A 14960-nucleotide genomic window follows, 5' to 3' on the forward strand; every position below is an offset into this window, starting at 1 on the left:
TTCTATAAAAAATTTTGTCAAAATTTTATTTCTATAGATAATTTTGCTAAAATTTTAATTTGCTCAAAATTTTATTTCTATAAAAAATTTTGTCAAAATTGTATTTCAATAAAAATTTTATTTTAATCGAGAATTTTACCAAAATTTTATTTCTATAAAAAATTTTGTCAAAATATTATTTCTATAGAAAATTTTGTAAAAATTTTATGTATATAGAAAATTTTGTCAAACTTTTATTTCTATAGAAAATTTCTATAGAAAATTTTGTAAAAATTTTATTTCTATAGAAAATTTTGTAAAAATTTTATTTCTATAGAAAATTTTGTCAAACTTTTATTTCTATAGAAAATTTTGTCAAACTTTTATTTCTGTAGAAAATTTTGTCAACATTTTTTTTGCAATGGTTGTCAAAATTTTATTTCTATAGAGAATTTTGTCAATATTTTATTTCTATAAGAAATTTTGTAAAAATTTTATTTCTATAAAAAATTTTGTCAAAATTTTATTTCTATAGATAATTTTGCCAAAAATTTAATTTGCTCAAAATTTTAACTCTAACATATAGAAAAATTTGCTCAACATTTTATTTCTATAAAAAAATTGGGAGCCACCGTGGTGCAATGGTTAACATGCCCGCCTGGCAAGGTTCTGGGTTCGAACCCAGCATCGACCAAACACCAAAAAGTTTTTCAGCGGTGGATAATCCCACCTCAGTAATGCTGGCGGCATTTCTGAGTGTTTCAAAGCTTCTCTAAATGGTTTCACTGCATTGTGGAACGCCGTGCGGAGTCGGCTATAAAAAGGAGGCCTCTTGTCATTGAGCTTAAGATAGAATCGGGCAGCACTCCGTGATAAGAGAGAAGTTCACCACTGTAGTATCACAATGGACTGAATAGTCTAAGTGAGCCTGAAATATCGGGCTGCCACTATACCTAACCAAACCTTCTATAAAAAAATTTAGTCAAAATTTTATTTCTATAGAAAATTTTGTGAAAAATTTATATCTATAGAAATTTTGTCAAAATTTTATTTCTATAGAAAGTTTTATCAAAATTTTATTTCTATAGAAAGTTTTATCAAAATTTTATTTCTATTTAAATTTTTTTCAAAATTTTATTTCTATAGAAAATTTTGTCAAAATTTTATTTCTATAGAAAATTTTGTCAAAATTTTATTTCTATCGAAAATTTTGTCAAAATTTTATTTCTATAGAATATTTTGTCAAAATTTTATTTCTATAGAAAATTTTCTCAATATTTTATTTCTATAGAAAATTTTATCAAAATTTAATTGTATAGAAAATTTTTTGCAAAATTTTATTTCTATAGAAAATTTTTTGCAAAATTTATATCTATAGAAAATTTTGTCAACAGTTTTTTCTATAGAAAATTTTGTCAACAATTTTGTGAAACATTTATATCTATAGAACATTTTGTCCTAATTTTATTTCTATAGAAAAGTTTGGGAAAAATTTATATCTATAGAAAATTTTGTCAAAATTTTATTTCTATAGAAAATTTTTTCAAAACTTTATTTCTATAGAACATTTTTTCAAAATTTTATTTCTATAGAAAATTTTGTGCAAAATGTATACCTATAAAAAATTTTGTCAACCTTTTTTCTATAGACAATTTTGTGAAACATTTATATCTATAGAAATTTTTTTCAAAATTTTATTCCTATAGAAAATTTTGTCAAAATTTTATTTCTATAGAACATTTTTTCAAAATTTTATTTCTATAGAAAATTTTGTGCAAAATGTATACCTATAAAAAATTTTGTCAACCTTTTTTCTATAGACAATTTTGTGAAACATTTATATCTATAGAAATTTTTTTCAAAATTTTATTCCTATAGAAAATTTTGTCAAAATTTTATTTCTATAGAAAATTTTTTTCAAAATTTTATTTCTATAGAAAATTTTGTCAAAATTTTATTTCTATAGAAAATTTTTTCAAAATTTTATTTATATAGAAAATTTTTTCAAAATTTTATTTATATAGAAAATTTTGTCAAAATTTTATTTCTATAGAAAATTTTGTCAAAATTTTATTTCTATAGACGATTTTGTCAAGATTTTATTTCTATAGAAAATTTTGTCAAAATTTTATTTCTATAGAAAATTTTGGGAAAAATTTATATCTATAGAAAAATTTTTCAAAATTTTATTTCTATAGAAAATTTTGTCAAAATTTTATTTCTATAGAAAATTTTTTCAAAATTTTATTTCTATAGAAAATTTTTTCAAAATTTTATTTCTATAGAAAATTTTGTCAACATTTTTTTCTATGGACAATTTTGTGAAACATTTATATCTATAGAAAATTTTTTCAAATTTTTATTTCTATAGAAAATTTTGTCAAAATTTTCTTTCTATAGAAAATTTTTTCAAAATTTTATTTATATAGACAATTTTGTCAAAATTTTATTTCTATAGAACATTTTGTCCTAATTTGATTTCTATCAAAAAATTTTGTAAATTGCAAATTAAATCTTCTAGAAAGCAATATCGGTATATATTTATTAAAATGTTTACAAAAGATTTTGTTTTTTAATATTTTTTTGTTCTTTTAAAAGTCTTTCGTTGTTATGCTTAAAGCTGCAAATTTTCAAATAAGTTCAGATCATTTCATCACCAAGGGCATTGATAAAGATCTGCTGGAACACAACTACCCAAAGGTTCACTAAAGAACCAATTCTCTGCACATTGCCATATTTTATTCATGGCTTTGTTGCCAAAGCATAGATAATATTTGGTGCAATCTCCCTCATATGCTATAGCCTGGCCATAAGGCAGATCGCTACATCCTGGCATATCTATAAAGTCCAAATTTGATTGACATTGTCCGGTTGATGAATCGAATTGAGTGTTTATGGGACACTGGACTATTTCTGGCGTAGGTATGGGACAAATGATAAATTCCATTTTACTACCAGGATATGGAACACGTGTACCAGCCTTTTTACCCTTGCATAGCTGTTCCATGAGGGTAGCCACAGATGGGTCAATACTATTGTTATTCGATACTGTAGATGTTGGTTGAGGTTGAGTTGTTGGATGCGAAGTAGATGAAGTTGAGCGAGGTGTATCAATGGTGGAAGGTGTCTGTGTTATTGGAGGATCAACTGTAGTCTGAGGTCTCATGGTTGTTGTTTCGGTGGGATCATTGGTGGGCCCATCTGTGTTGCCATTTGCTGGCGAAGAAGATGTTCCAGGTTCTTCAGTAGTGCTTATCAATACGGGATCACTTGTCGTTATTGTAGATCCAGCATGAGCACTTGTTAATGGTAATGGTGGAGATGGAGGAGTTGATGGTGTAGCCGGAGTTGGAGGTCCTTGTGTCGTGGAAGTTGATCCTGTAGAACTGGGTGTATTAGTGGTGGACAACGTTGGAGAAGGTGGTGTTGGAGGCAATTTTGTAATATTAGTGGAAGTTGGATTATTGCTGGAAGATGGATCGCAGGTAGTAGACATCTCAGGAGGATCAGTAGTAACCTCAACTGTATTCGTAACCGTAGAAGATGGAGTATTTCTAGATGATGGTATGGTAACTGTAGAGATTAGAGGTTTTATGATAGGTAATTCTGCAGTTGTTGTTACAGTTGGTGTTGCAGCAGAAGTAGGAGTAGTAAATGTTACTTCCGATGTAGGACGTAGGGTCGTTGGTGTTGCAGCAGAAGTACGAGTACTAAATGTTACTTCCGATGTAGGACGTAGCGTCGTTGGTGTTGCAGCAGATGTAGGAGTAGTAAATGTTACTTCCGATGTAGGACGTAGGGTCGTTGGTGTTGCAGCAGAAGTAGGAGTACTAAATGTTACTTCCGATGTAGGACGTAGGGTCGTTGGTGTTGCAGCAGTAGTAGGAGTAGTTAATGTTACTTCCGATGTAGGACGTAGGGTCGTTGGTGTTGCAGCAGAAGTAGGAGTACTAAATGTTACTTCCGATGTAGGACGTAGCGTCGTTGGTGTTGCAGCAGTAGTAGGAGTAGTAAATGTTACTTCCGATGTAGGACGTAGGGTCGTTGGTGTTGCAGCAGTAGTAGGAGTAGTAAATGTTACTTCCGATGTAGGACGTAGCGTCGTTGGTGTTGCAGCAGTAGAAGGAGTAGTAAATGTTACTTCCGATGTAGGACGTAGGGTCGTTGGTGTTGCAGCAGTAGTAGGAGTAGTAAATGTTACTTCCGATGTAGGACGTAGGGTCGTTGGTGTTGCAGCAGAAGTTGTCGAAGGTGTAGGAATAGTAACCGTGGTCGGAGTGCTAAACGTTACATCCGATGTAGGACGTAGTGTAGTTGGAGTTTCGCCAGAAGTTGTCGAAGGTGTAGACGATTGCGGAATTCCAGTTGGATTTGTTCTTGTGGTTGTTGGATAGGATGTCGATTCAGATACCGATGCTGTTGTTGTTGTTGTTGCAGTATCTACACAATCGGAATCCTGATAGTTGACACAATAGCCAACCGATGTATTGAAAGCTGTACCAAACAGACATGGTATAGGCAATGGTATCTCTGCCAGACAATAAATGAATAACTGGCAATCTCCTTTAATGGGAAAGGTGGTACCATCAGGTTTCGAATAGCATATTAACCAATCAACAGTGGAATCTTGATCCACAGTTGTACTGCCATTTGAAATTTTCATTTCATCGGGGTGGCCATCGGTTTTTCCATCGGTGGTGACACAATCCGATTGGGAATAATTCAAACATCCACCATAGCTTGAACTGAAACCCATACCCGACGGGCAATTTATGGTTATGGCCTTTTCGGTTAGACAATAGATGTAACTGTTGCAAGTATCGGTAATATCCAAGAGTGTACCATCTCGTTTCGAATAGCATAGGGCATCCTTGGGATCTTCAGCATCCAGTATAGAAGCTTGTGCTGGGCCATATGATAGGCATAAAACAGTTAGGAAAAGAAGGAGAGTTTCTGCAAAAATATTAATACGAAATTACATAAGAGTTATGCGATATCCATGTATGATGCCTCAAAATTTGTATCCTTTCAAATTTTCGCAACAAAATCCCGAATATCACTTTACCTTTCTCCATTTTAGTGTTCAATTCAATTCAATATCTATGCGATCGTTATTCACTTTACCAATATTCGTCGTAAACTAACTGTTACTGACTGATTTGCCATCCATATGTAGATTCCATGTGGAAAACTTTCAATTTGCAAATTTATTCTTTTGATTGATTGCAAGGAATTATAACACAATCGATATTCCTTGAAATGATGATAAGAGAAGTGAAGTATTACGAACAGAGAGTAAAGTTCATTCTCACGCCTTCCACCTTCGATATTGCCAATATTGTGCGACTAATAATGTGAGACCATATTAATCCATGAAGCCCCTCCAAAGGGCCATAGTTTGCTGTTCAGAAACTACGAATTTATTTTGTGGGTATGACCCCCCATTACAGATCCAATATTAAACCTAGCTATATATACCAAAAATTATGGCTATGAGATTTACGTTTAACGTGAATTATGCCTGAGTAATATTTTAGAATAACATTTTGGGGCGACCGAAGTTCATATCATCACTAAGTGAATTGTAAGGCAACATAAGCTAGAGCTATCTCAGCTTATATTCATGATGTAATAGCTACACAGCCAAAGAAATTTGTTTGTAGAAACAGTAGAGAAATTTACTGAAACAGGAAAAATTCTGTTGAAAACGGGATGTTTCCTGGAATAGGAATGTTTCCATAATTTGCCCATAAGGGTTCATTACTCACTTCCAAGTTCGAGCACCATAATCTCAGGATAAGGCTGATCTCTAAAAACTTTTCCATACGAAAAACATATCTCCGAAAACTTTTTTCGTACGAAAAGCTTATCTCCGAAAACGTTGCCATACGAAAAGTCTGTCTCCGAAATTTTCCATGGGAAAATCCCATCTAAAATTTTGTTTCACACGAAAAACTTATCTCCGAAAACTTTCCCATAGGAAAAGCTTAATTCGGAAATCTTCCATACGAAAATCTTATCTCCAACAACTTGCCCATAGGAAAATCTAAAATATTTTCATATAAAAAACTTACCTACGGAATCTTTTCCATACAAAAATCGTATCTCCAACAACATTTCCATTGGAAAAGCTCATCTCCTAAAACTGTTCCATACGAAAGGTTTCTCTCTGAAAACTTTTCCATACGAAAAGCTTATCATACGAAAACTTTTCCATAAGAGAAACCTATCTCCGAAAACTTTCCATGCGAAAAACTTATCTCCGAAAACTTTACCATAGGAAAATCTTATTTCCGGAATCTTTTCCATATGAAAAACTTTTCTCCGAAAACCTTACAAACGGAAAACCTTATTTCCGGAATCTTCGGAAGCTTACTTCCGAAATTTTTTCCATACAAAAATCTTATCTCCAACAACTTGTCCATAAGAAAATTTCATATCCGAAATTTTTTTCACACGAAAAGCTTACATCGGAAATGTTTTCCATTCGAAAATCTTATCTCCAACAACTTTTTTATCTTAGAAAACTTTTTCATACGAAAAATGTATCTCCGAAAACTTTCCATACGAAAAACTTATCTACAACAACTTTTCCATGGGAAAATCTAATCTCCGAAAACTTTTCGATAGGAAAATCCTATCTCCGGAATCTTTTCCGTAGTAAACTCTCAAATCCGAATTTTTTTTCATAGGAAATTCTTATCTTAGAAAACTTTTACATGCAAAAAACTTATTTCCGAAAAATTTTCCATACGAAAAGCTTACTTCCGAAATTTTTTCCATACAAAAATCTTATCTCCAACAACTGTTCCATAAGAAAATTTCTTATCCGAAAACTTTTGCACACGAAAAGCTTACATCCGAAATGTTTTCCATTCGAAAATCTTATCTCCAACAACTTTTTTATCTTAGAAAACTTTTTCATACGAAAAATGTATCTTCGAAAACTTTCCATACGAAAAACTTATCTCCAACAACTTTTCCATAGGAAAATCTTATCTCCGGAATCTTTTCCGTAGTAAAATCTCAAATCCGAATTTTTTTTCATAGGAAATTCTTATCTTAGAAAACTTTTACATGCAAAAAACTTATCTCCGAAAATTTTTCCATACGAAAAGCTTACTTCCGAAATTTTTTCCATAAAAAATCTTATCTCCAAAAACTTTTCCACGGGAAAATCTCATCTCCGAAAACTTTCCCATAGGGAAATCTTATCTCCGGAATCTTTTCCGTAGGAAAATCTCATCTTCATAGGAAATTCTTATCTTAGAAAATTTATCTCCAACAACTTTTCCATGGGAAAATCTCATCTCCGAAAACTTTCTTATCTCCGAAATTTTTGTTCATAGGAAATTCTTATCTTAGAAAACTTATCTCCGAAAACTTTTTCATACGAAAAATGTATCTCCGAAAACTTTCCATACGGAAAACTTATCTCCAACAACTTTTCCATGGGAAAATCTCATCTCCGAACACTTTTCCATAGGAAAATCTTATCTTAGAAAACTTTTACATGCAAAAAACTTATCTCCGAATATTTCTCCATACGAAAAGCTTACATCCGAAATGTTTTGCATTCGAAAATCTTATCTCCAGTAACTTTTCCATGGGAAAATCTCCGAAAACTTTTCCATTCGAAAATCTGATCTCCAGTAACTTTTCCATGGGAAAATTTTACCTCCGGAATATTTTCCATAGAAAAAACTTATCTCCGAAAACATTGTCATACGAAATGCTATATTTTTTCATATGAAATGCTTACCTGCGGAAACTTTTCCAAACAAAAATCTTATATCCAAAAACATTTCCATAGGAAAATCTTATCTCTGAAATATTTTCCATACGAAAAGCTTACCTGCGGAAACTTTTCGATACAAAAGACCTATCTCCGAAAAATTTTCCATAAATCTTATCTCCGAAAACTTTTCCATAGGAAAATCTTATTTCCGTTAACGTTTCCATAAGAAAAACTTATCTCCGAAAAATTTTATACCGGAAAAACTTATCTCCGAAAAATGTTTCCATACTAAAAGATTGTTTCCCAATACTTTTCTATACGAACGTTTTGACTCCCCAACTTTTGTTTACGATGAGCTTATCTCTGAAAACATTTCCATACGAAATACTTATCTCTGAAAATGCTTCCATACGAAAAGTCCGAATATTTTCCGTACGGAAATATTGTCTCCCAACATTTTCCTCTGACAACTTTTCGGTGTTAGAAGCTTGCCTCCAATAACATTTCCAAAAATTTTCTATACGAAAAGTTTGTATCCGAAAACATTTCTAAACAATGCATGCCCCTCATACCTCACAATTTTGTTTTCGACTGTTTTCATATAAATAAAGCCCCCGCAAATTATAAATACCAAAGACTAATCTCCCACATCATTTCCATACTTAAAGTTTATCTCCGCGAAAACTATGTATCCGACAAATTTTCTAAGGACAAAGCTTATCTTTTCCATTCGAAAATCTTTTCCATACAAAAAGTATGTCTTAGCCAACTTTTCTGTAACATAAGCTTACCCCTGAAAACTTTGCCATACGAAATCTTTTCTCCGAAAACTTTTCCATACGAAAAACTTATCTCCGAAAACTTTTCCATAGAAAAATCTTATCTCCGAAAACTTTTCCATAGAAAAATTTCATCTATAAAAAGTTTTCCATAGGAAAGTCTTATTCCCGAAAATTTTCCATAAGGAAATCTCATCTCCGAAAACTTTTCAATACGAAAAGTCTGTTTCCCAACACTTTTCTATAGGAAAATTTTATCTCCACAAACATTTCCAAAAATTTTCTATACGAAAAGTTTGTCTCCGAACACGTTTTCTACAAACATAGCTTGTCTCCTATAAAATTTTTATGGTAAAAATATATATCCAGAAAATTTACTATTTTATCTCTGATATATTTTTTTTTAATTGTTTTAGATTAAAAGGGCATTACGCGGAGTAAAATCTAAAATAGAAAATTAAAACAAAAAAGGAGATTTTGTCAAAATTTTATTTCTATAGAAAATTTTGTCAAAATTTTTTATTTCTATAGAAAATTTTGTCAAAATTTTATTTCTATAGACAATTTGTCAAAATTTTATTTCTATAGAAAATTTTGTCAAAATTTTATTTCTTTAGAAAAATTTCGTCAAAATTTTATTTCTTTAGAAAATTTTCTTTTTCTTCGACATCTTCTATATACGAAAATCTTCGTATCCGAAATATGTTCTATAAGAAATGTATATAACCGACACATTTTCTATATTATCTCTCACAACTTTTCAAAACGAAGAGCTTATCTCGTCGATCTTTACGATACGAAAAGTATGTCTACGATTTTTCTATACTAGAAGACTTCTCAAGCATTTGTTCGATATTGCCAAAAAAATTTCTATATTATCTGTCTATCTCTGCGGGGGCAAACTAAAGTGGATTTTAATGAATAATTGAGTGAAATCTAAAAAATTATATATATTGACCAAATGTTCGAAGAAATTGTCCGTAAGACGATAAGATAAAGAACTTCCCCTTTGCGTATTATTTATTTTATATTCGTGCTACTTTAAATTTTTGCAAATTCATAATGAAATAAAAATCAGACGATTAGAAATTTTAACTTTCTTGAATTAACTTGTATGAGGTGTTCAGTGAAATTGTTGATTTTTTCATAACATATATGGACTTAGAATCAAATCTTTTCGGTTAATTAAGAAATCGCAATAAGTGTTCAAAGAAAATTCTATGTTCAGGTCCGTATTAAGACGATTTGTTTATACCATAAAACGTTTTGTTTTTTCGTAAACTCTTACTTGAAATTGGCACATTGTCACTTTCTTATCGATATCGCAAGACCCCTCCATCACACTCTAATGAGTCAGTCACTCAATATTATCGACAAAAAATGGACGTTAAATATTATTACGCTTGTGTGCCTGACAAAAACTAATCTCAAAAATGATATTTAAAAACAATTATATTAGATAATTATTGATGAAGTGTGTAAATTTTATTATCAAAAAAATTTCACCAACTGAATATTCGCTAATGAGTTTCTATTTTGTTTTTACAGTTTTAAGTGTATATATATTTATTTTAATTTCGCTAAATCATTTGATAACATTAGAATTGGGGGAATACCTTTTTGGAAAATTACAATGTGCGTAGGGTGTGATATACGTTATTGAATTACGAATGTTATTGGTCAGGCATTACGTCGCGTGATGCCCGGTAAAAATCTACCAAATTAAAAAAATAGAAAATTTTGTCAAAATATAAATATAAAATAAAAAAATTTTGTCATCATTTTATTTGCCAAAATTTTATTTCTATAGAAAATTTTGCCAAAATTTTATTTCTATAGAAAATTTTGCCAAAATTTTATTTCTATAGAAAATTTTGCAAAAATTTTATTTCTATAGAAAATTTTGCCAAAATTTTATTTCTATAGAAAATTTTGCAAAAATTTTATTTCTATAGAAAATTTTGCAATATTTTATTTCTATAGAAAATTTTTGCAAAATTTTATTTCTATTGACAATTTTTGCAAAATTTTATTTCTATAGAAAATTTTGTCAAAATTTTATTTCTATAGAACATTTTGTTAAAATTTTATTTAATACAAAATTTTTTCAAAATTTTATTCAATACAAAATTTTGTCAAAATTTTATTTCTCAAGAAAATTTTGTCAAAGTTTTTAATGCTATAGAAAATTTTGTTACAATTTTATTTCTATTAAAATTTTTTTTTTGCAAAATTTTATTTCTATAGAAAATTTTTCCAAAATTTAGTTTCATAGAAAATTTTGTCAAAAATTTATTTCTGTAGAAAATTTCTTAAAAGTTGTATTTTCTACAAAAATTTTGTCAAAATTTTATTTCTATAGAAAATTTTGTTTAATTTTTTTTTTCTATAGAAAATGTTTTCAAAATTTTAATTCTATAAAAAAGTTTTGCAAAATTTTTAGTTCTATAGAAAATTTTACCAAAATTTTTATTTCTATAGAAAATTTTATCAAAATTTTATTTCTATAGAAAATTTTTTCAAAATTTTATTTCTATAGAAAATTTTGTCAAAATTTTATTTCTATAGAAAATTTTGTTTAAATTTTTTTTCTATAGAAAATGTTGTCAAAATTTTAATTCTATAAAAAGTTTTGCAAAATTTTTAGTTCTATAGAAAATTTAAAAGTTGTATTTTCTACAAAAATTTTGTCAAAATTTTATTTCTATAGAAAATTTTGTTTATTTTTTTTTTTCTATAGAAAATGTTTTCAAAATTTTAATTCTATAAAAAAGTTTTGCAAAATTTTTAGTTCTATAAAAAATTTTACCAAAATTTTTATTTCTATAGAAAATTTTATCAAAATTTTATTTCTTAAAAATATTTTTGAGTGTTGTTGACCTATTTTATGTTTATTCTGATTATTAATTTTGTTCGGCTTGAGGTCATAGAAACAATCGATTATTGATTTGTTTTAATATTTATTTCCAATATTTCGGTTAGTGCCACTAACCATCTTCTGGGATTTTGTATCTACATAAATTACAAAAATTAAATTACTTTTAATGTTCACAAATCACAATATTATTTTAGATATAATATATTGAAAATAACTAACGTGAGTTCGTGTGATGCTGTTCGTTCTGCAAGCCACCGTACACTAAGCTTCGTTTGTATCGATGCTTGTTTATGATGTGTCGATACATTCTCGCGCATTCTTCCGTGTCTTTTTTGAAATTCATTCTCTTGTCAGGAGAGAGATCTATTATATTAAGCATCTCAAGAGTGTATCTACGCCTATGATTATTCTCTTGAGCAAGTATCTCGACGTCTGTGAAGTTGGGCTTGTGTCCTGTTGTTGCACAGTGAGCTGCAAGTGCTGTTTTTTGCTCTACTGATTTGTCTACAGCTTTAAGGTCTGATTTATGCGACGAAAGTCTTGTCTTAAGTTTGGTCATTGTAGTGCCAACATATGCCATTGGGCATATGTTGGACTTGTCTCCATTACATTTAATTTTGTACACTATGTTACTCCTGTCCTCATTCTTTATTTTTGACTTTGTGTTGCTGAATAATTCCTTTACTGTTCTCGATGTGCGTGAAGCAATTTGAATCTTGTCCTTGTTATATACGTCCGATTTGAAAAAACGCTCTGAGAATCCTTCAACGTAAGTCATGGGTTTGTATGACTTATCCTTATTATGGTCCGGCTCTTCAATAGTCTTAGTTTTAATGTTTTCGTCAAGTGTTTTATTTTTAACGCGATTTATTAGTCTGCTTATTATTCTATTTGGAAAATCGTTTGTGGTCAATATTTGTCTTATCTTTATTTCATTCTCCTTGTGGAATTCTGCATCACTTATCCTTAAGATTCGATCTATAAAATTGATTGCTGTCATATGGATTATACTTTTATTGTGTTTTGAATTATAATTTATTAGTCGTCCAGTTGCTGTTGGTTTTTGATACCAATTCAGCCTCAAACAATTATCATCTCTCAGTATGTTACAGTCTAAATATGGTAGCTTGTTATCCTTCTCTAACTCCATTGTAAATTGTATTTGGCTGTGGAATGAGTTTAATGCGTCAAGAGTACTTTCCACGTCGGTTTTCTTTACTATCGCAAATATGTCGTCCACATATTTTGTTATAATTCGAGGTTTCGGTATCTTGCTTAAGGACACGTCTAGTAGCTCTTCCATGATGATGTCAGCAATTATTGGAGATGCTGGAGATCCCATTGGCATTCCTTTCAATTGTTCATATGTCTTATCTTCATATTTGAAGTACCTACTGTCTTTGATACAAAATAGTGCTAGTTCCTTGAAAATATCACGAGGTATTTTTGTATAATTTTTGATTAAGTCCCATTTCTTCTCAATCATTGCAATGGCTAGGTTTCTGTGACTTTTCTGATAAAATGCAGAGAAAGCGGCATTATCCCTAACTTTATTGTCAATACTACCAAACACATATATGATATATTTACAGACAGCAACAACAAAATCGCGCCAAATGTAGAAAAAACATTAGCAAATCATAACTACAATTTTCACTTAAAAATTTTGAAGCTTCTAATACAAGAAAAACACAAACAAATCAAGCTCAATAGTGAGAAAATTACATCAATACATACTCAATTGAGAGACCTCTTGATCAATGAGGATCTAAAACTATTTATCGACAGCGAACTTTCTCTTTTCAACAGTCAAATCAACAAAAACAAAACCACACACAGAAAGAAATTTGAGAATCTACTACAACAGCACAACAAAGAGATCAACATAAAGTTCAACGAGCAATGGTTTGTAAATACAACGAACAAACACATACCAACAAATGTGCAGTGGCTTCTCTCACTAGGCCCGAAGTATTCGCTCCCTTTGACGAGAGCTCAATTTCCTCTACTGAAAATCATCGCAGAAGGAGAAGACTTGGTGAGAACTACAGATGACAAAGAAGAGCAAGAAATAGCAAGAACAAAGTTCACAACACTGATAGATGACCATTTACACAAGACAAACGTAAACAAAAGAGATAAATTTATACTAGGTACAGTGGCTCAAACGAAGAAATATTTGAAAGACAACAAGGATGTTTTAATATTAAGTGCGGATAAAGGTGGAAAAACTGTTGCTATGGACAGCAAAGAATACAAATCCAAAATGCATGCGATAATACACGACATGTGTAGTTACAAACGGTTAAAAATTGATCCAACATCGAAATTTCAAACCAAGAATAATAAATTAGTGGAAAAATTATATAAAGAAAACTTAATCAGCATCGAGGAAAAGAATAAATTGACGAATAAAACTGCTATAGCCCCAAGGATTTACGGCCTTCCGAAGGTACACAAGGAAGGAACACCATTGAGACCAATTTGCTCATCGATCAATGCACCATCGTATAAGATGTGCAGATATATATCTAGTATCTTAAAGAACGTCACCAAAGATTCAAAATACAATGTAAAAGACGCGATTGACTTTAAAACGAGGATTAAGAATGTAAGGCTAACAGATGATGAAATCCTGATATCGTTTGATGTTGTATCACTGTTTCCCAGTATACCGGTAAACCTAGCCATTGCAATGATTGAGAAGAAATGGGACTTAATCAAAAATTATACAAAAATACCTCGTGATATTTTCAAGGAACTAGCACTATTTTGTATCAAAGACAGTAGGTACTTCAAATATGAAGATAAGACATATGAACAATTGAAAGGAATGCCAATGGGATCTCCAGCATCTCCAATAATTGCTGACATCATCATGGAAGAGCTACTAGACGTGTCCTTAAGCAAGATACCGAAACCTCGAATTATAACAAAATATGTGGACGACATATTTGCGATAGTAAAGAAAACCGACGTGGAAAGTACTCTTGACGCATTAAACTCATTCCACAGCCAAATACAATTTACAATGGAGTTAGAGAAGGATAACAAGCTACCATATTTAGACTGTAACATACTGAGAGATGATAATTGTTTGAGGCTGAATTGGTATCAAAAACCAACAGCAACTGGACGACTAATAAATTATAATTCAAAACACAATAAAAGTATAATCCATATGACAGCAATCAATTTTATAGATCGAATCTTAAGGATAAGTGATGCAGAATTCCACAAGGAGAATGAAATAAAGATAAGACAAATATTGACCACAAACGATTTTCCAAATAGAATAATAAGCAGACTAATAAATCGCGTTAAAAATAAAACACTTGACGAAAACATTAAAACTAAGACTATTGAAGAGCCGGACCATAATAAGGATAAGTCATACAAACCCATGACTTACGTTGAAGGATTCTCAGAGCGTTTTTTCAAATCGGACGTATATAACAAGGACAAGATTCAAATTGCTTCACGCACATCGAGAACAGTAAAGGAATTATTCAGCAACACAAAGTCAAAAATAAAGAATGAGGACAGGAGTAACATAGTGTACAAAATTAAATGTAATGGAGACAAG

The 14960-nt window shown here is 30.5% G+C and overlaps 2 protein-coding genes across 2 annotated transcripts in view; both read right to left on the reverse strand.

Moving 5' to 3' along the window:
• Window positions 1–14960, reverse strand: part of LOC142235306 (uncharacterized) — a 60837-nt gene that overhangs the window by 8643 nt on the left and 37234 nt on the right. Inside the window, exons 5-7 of the mRNA XM_075306561.1 lie at window positions 14116–14295; window positions 13997–14057; window positions 12008–12936 (exon numbers count right to left, since the gene is read on the reverse strand). Coding sequence (XP_075162676.1) covers window positions 12008–12936; window positions 13997–14057; window positions 14116–14295 — 1170 coding nt within the window. The remainder of the gene's footprint in view (window positions 1–12007; window positions 12937–13996; window positions 14058–14115; window positions 14296–14960) is intronic.
• On the reverse strand, window positions 2565–5114 carry LOC142234792 (uncharacterized). Its single transcript, XM_075305979.1, has 2 exons — window positions 5045–5114; window positions 2565–4932 (listed from the first exon to the last, which is right to left on the reverse strand). The coding sequence occupies exons 1-2, from the start codon at window positions 5052–5054 to the stop codon at window positions 2633–2635; spliced, it is 2310 nt and encodes a 769-aa protein (XP_075162094.1). The 5' UTR covers window positions 5055–5114; the 3' UTR covers window positions 2565–2632.

The sequence above is a fragment of the Haematobia irritans genome, chromosome 4 (genome assembly GCF_050003625.1).
Source record: "Haematobia irritans isolate KBUSLIRL chromosome 4, ASM5000362v1, whole genome shotgun sequence".
Classification (NCBI taxonomy): Eukaryota; Metazoa; Arthropoda; class Insecta; order Diptera; family Muscidae; genus Haematobia; species Haematobia irritans.